The 4,073-nt window shown below is 34.9% G+C and overlaps 1 protein-coding gene across 2 annotated transcripts; it reads left to right on the forward strand.

The window, feature by feature from the left end:
• The first annotated feature begins 1,644 nt into the window (after positions 1–1,644).
• LOC110865287 lies at positions 1,645–3,670 on the forward strand. Of its 2 annotated transcripts, none has more exons than XM_022114530.2 (5): positions 1,645–2,069; positions 2,159–2,443; positions 2,541–2,817; positions 2,972–3,085; positions 3,183–3,670. In XM_022114530.2, exons 1-5 carry the CDS (start codon positions 1,743–1,745, stop codon positions 3,299–3,301), a joined length of 1,122 nt encoding a protein of 373 aa, XP_021970222.1. In that variant the 5' UTR covers positions 1,645–1,742; the 3' UTR covers positions 3,302–3,670. The 2 variants fall into 2 exon arrangements, with proteins under 2 accessions (XP_021970222.1, XP_021970220.1); XM_022114528.2 differs by having other exon boundaries at positions 1,649–2,069; positions 2,532–2,817.
• Positions 3,671–4,073: the final 403 nt, after the last annotated feature.

The following is a 4,073-nucleotide window of genomic DNA, read 5'->3' on the forward strand; positions in this document are numbered from 1 at the left end:
TAGTCCCGCCCAACGCCTAGGAACCCCCGCCCAAAGAGCCACACCGAAACGAAACCCAAACCCACCCGGGGTGGTGACGTGGACGTTTGTACTCAACCCCGCCCCATACCCCATAGTCTAAATTCACTAATGAATGATGCTATTGGTAAGATCTGAAATATTAGTAAGAGTTAATTAATTAATTAGTTTTTTATTCTTTATTTTACCATTTAATATTTTTATTTTCTAATTTATTTAGAATTTAAAAAATATCTTTCTATACTAATAAACAAAAATCCTTTTTTGACACGTGTCATTCTCTGGTAATTTATCACCATTATTTTTTTATTTATCTCTTTTATTAAATAATAATAATAATATTAAACATCAATTTAACTAAATCTATTTATCTCTTTTGTTTTCATAATCTGAAATTGATTTCTTTTTTAACTTTAAACTTTCAATGATAATTATATATCACATTGTTTAACATTTGAACTGTGGGATGTTTATAATATTTTAATATATTTTGATTATTTGTCATGCTTTCAAGTTTCAATGATAATTATATATCATATTGTTTAACATTTTAACCGTGGAATGTTTTTATTTTTTATGGGTGCGTCCATATTTTTATAGAGCTTGGGCTCGTGCATTTCACTCAAGTATGTTATTTATTTATTTAATCTTTACTCTATATAATAAAAGAAACCAATGAGATGACACATATCATTCATTGGAGCCATCTATTTTGTAGTAATTAATATTAATTAAAAGATAATTCTAAAATTAAATTTAATATAAATTTAAACAATTTGTATAAGAGATAATATAATATTTTGAAATATTTATTATATTTCAAAATTATTTATCTTGAAATTAACAAAAGAAGTACACTAAATATAAATTAATATAATGTAAATGATTTATTTATTTTATTAAACTAAAATAGTTATGGGTAGAACATATTTCGAAAATGTTTACAAAAACATTTAATCAATGTTTATTGGTTCTCTATTTTTATTTTCGTGTTTAACTCCCAACTCAAATGCTACATTCACTATGTTTACGTGACATTTATAAGAACCATCACCACAGTCACTCTATCCATCATATATCGAGTATACATGAGGTTCTTAAAATATAACTTTTTTCATTATTTAATATATAAAATTAAATTTACTTAACTCGTACAATACACTGAGTTCTTAAAGATATAATTTTTTTATTATTTAATATAAAAAATTACATTTATTCAACCCATGTAATGAACGAGATGTTTAAAGGTATATTGTTTTATTATTTGGTATATAAAATTACATTTATTCAACCCGTGTTATAAACAAGGTTTTTAAAGATATATTTTTTTTATTATTTGATATATAAAATTATATTTATTCAAAACGCGGGGCTCTAACCTAGTTATTATAATAAAATAAAATTTTAGAAACAAAATATCTTTCGGTGATATCACATGCAACCAGGGTGACTACTTTACAACCCAGATACACCCACCAACCCGACCCGTCCATCCTTAACCTGCACACAACACCCTTGGCAAAAGCATAAAAAGCAGAAACCACGTTATTACTTCCCCACCTTCTCCACTCCGCGCGTATCTCTCACTCTCCCACCACCACTTTCCCACACATTTATATAAACCCTTCCTTCCTTCCTTCACACTACTCCCATTCCATTAATTACTCCAGCAACTTTCCCATCTCTCCAATTCTCAACTAACGCCGTTAACCCCATACTTTAATATGTCTCAAGAGTTAGCTGACGGCGAGTTTTGGCTCCCACCGGAGTTTCTTAACGACGAAGATATTCTCATGGACTTCACCGGAAAACCCAACTCCGGAGCACCCACTGGTGGTTTGAAAAATACTTCATCTGGGCTTTACGGATTCGGGTCATACCCGAACTCCGATCTGAACTCTCCGGTGGAGTCCGTCATTGGCTCCACTGAAACAGAAAGTGATGAAGAAGATTATCTCACCGGGTTGACCCGAAAGCTCGCTAACACTTCTGTTAACGAAGATTTTTGGAAAGCAGATGCTAATTTGAGCTTTGAAAACAACCACTCTAAGGTTTCCTTTTCATCCCTTTTTTGGGTTTTTTTTGTTTTTGATTGTGTTTATGGTTTTACTAATTTGGGGTTTTATTTGTTTCTAAACAGTCGACAAGGGTTATGGCTGGTTCCCCGCAGTCTACGCTTTGTGGGTGTAAAAATGGGTCAAGCAGGGGAAGCCCTAATTGTGCTTCGCCGCCGTACACGGCGGAGGTGAAGCAGAACCAACCGTCGTGGGATATGCTCTACGCTGCTGCCGGAGAAGTTGCTAGGATGAGGTTGATTGAAGAAGCTGCTTCACGGCTGTATAATAACAAAAGCTATGTTGCTACACAACCTACTCGTAAAGTGGCAAACCCTAATCTCCATTATCAACAACTTCAAGCCGCTCAAGTAAGTGTTCAAATCTTCAAATTATTGTCTCGTAAACCTTTTAATTTTACTTTCATTTTATTAACTTTATTTCTTTTTATTTTTTTAGTTTCAGCAGTTGAAACAGAAACAACAGCAACAAATTGCGAAACAGCAGTACCTGCAAATGATGCTCCAGAGCCGAAATCGGAATGCCGGCCGGCCGGTGACGCCGCCGTTGTCGGCTTGGCCGACTCCTCAACAAGCTCAGCAGCAGCAGCATCCGACCCGTCAACCCGGGTCGGGTATGCGGGCTGTTTTTCTAGGAAACCCTACCACCAAACGAGAATCCACCGGTACTGGTGTCTTCTTGCCCCGGCAACCCGGAGCCCCGACTGAGCCCTTTAAAAAACGAGGTATGGTTTTTTTTTATTTTTTTCTTTTTATCATTTTAATTGTAACTTCGTTTTTAAGTTTTACTAATTTTGGATTTTAGTGAGATTTTAATTTAATTTGAAACAGTTTCTAGATCTGACTCTGTTTTGGTATTTTTCGTTTGGATGTTTACAGGATGTTCGACCGTTTTACTTCCAAATAGAGTGGTACAGGCTCTCGATTTAAAATTGGAAGCCATGGGAGGTGAATCAAAGCTCCAATCTCGCTGCAATGGAGGATCTGACTACGGTAACTTTACCCCTTTTTTAATTTTATTTTAAAAAAGTTTATAACATATTTTTTTGTATGAATTGGAGCTAATAATATTTTTTGGGTGTTTTTTTAGATGCGGAGATTATGTACCGAAAGAGTGTGATGATGGCTCAACAAAAGCGGAACAACAGCAATCGGCAACAACCGGTGGGGATGACGGAGTTCAGGCTACCCCAAGAATGGACCTATTGATGGATGATAATGATGAAGAATTCAAGTAGGAAATATCGTTACATATAAGCATAATATAGTATAGGAGTTGGTTTTGTTTTAGTGGTGTATGGATGAATGAATCAAAGGAATATGATGAATGAATAAAGTGAAGGTGAAGATCCCAGCATAATGCTCTGTTTTGGGTTAGAATGAGCATTGGGTTTATTTCTAGAGAATAATAATAAGGTAGGGGTGATGGTATTAGAATCAGTGTGATGGGTGCTAGGTTAACTTGGTGATATTTCATTTTGTTTTTTTGGACTTGAAAATTTGTAGGGACTATATAGGTTGGGATCTTTGTAATAAAATTTGACTATTGAGATTTATCTATGGTGTATTTTTTAATTATTTTTAAGTTAATTACATTTTATGGCTTCCGGTTTTTAGTTTATACTTTGATAGTGAGTTTTTGTTGTAACTAATGACCATTTACTTTCTTATTATTTACATTATCCATTCTTCATACAATGTAATCTTAAATACGAAGGTCAGGTTTTGCTTTAGTCTGCAAACGGGTTTATGTGAGTTTGAGTTTGACCCCCCGCTACTCGAGCAATCATGAGAGAGGGAGAGTAGGGCAAAGGAAGGGGCGTCCGAGTTTCTTTGGGGAGAGGGAGGGTCAACAACGAGCTATATGACGTGGTAGTATTCATGGGATAACTCAATTGTTGATGCTCTTAATGAAAGGATGGAGTGGCGTCGCGGCTTGGTACTGTGCTAGCGGGATGCCATTTGTTGCAAGTGACATTGG

This window comes from Helianthus annuus, chromosome 6 (genome assembly GCF_002127325.2).
Source record: "Helianthus annuus cultivar XRQ/B chromosome 6, HanXRQr2.0-SUNRISE, whole genome shotgun sequence".
In the NCBI taxonomy this organism is placed as follows: Eukaryota; Viridiplantae; Streptophyta; class Magnoliopsida; order Asterales; family Asteraceae; genus Helianthus; species Helianthus annuus.

What these genes read in the sequence shown, in the direction of transcription:
- LOC110865287 (XM_022114528.2), top strand. Translation starts at nt 1,743, where the DNA reads ATGTCTCAAGAGTTAGCTGACGGCGAGTTTTGGCTCCCACCGGAGTTT. An exon ending in TTGAAAACAACCACTCTAAG is followed by an intron (nt 2,070 to 2,158) that starts GTTTCCTTTTCA and finishes GTTTCTAAACAG; the next exon opens with TCGACAAGGGTTATGGCTGG. An exon ending in TGAGCCCTTTAAAAAACGAG is followed by an intron (nt 2,818 to 2,971) that starts GTATGGTTTTTT and finishes GGATGTTTACAG; the next exon opens with GATGTTCGACCGTTTTACTT.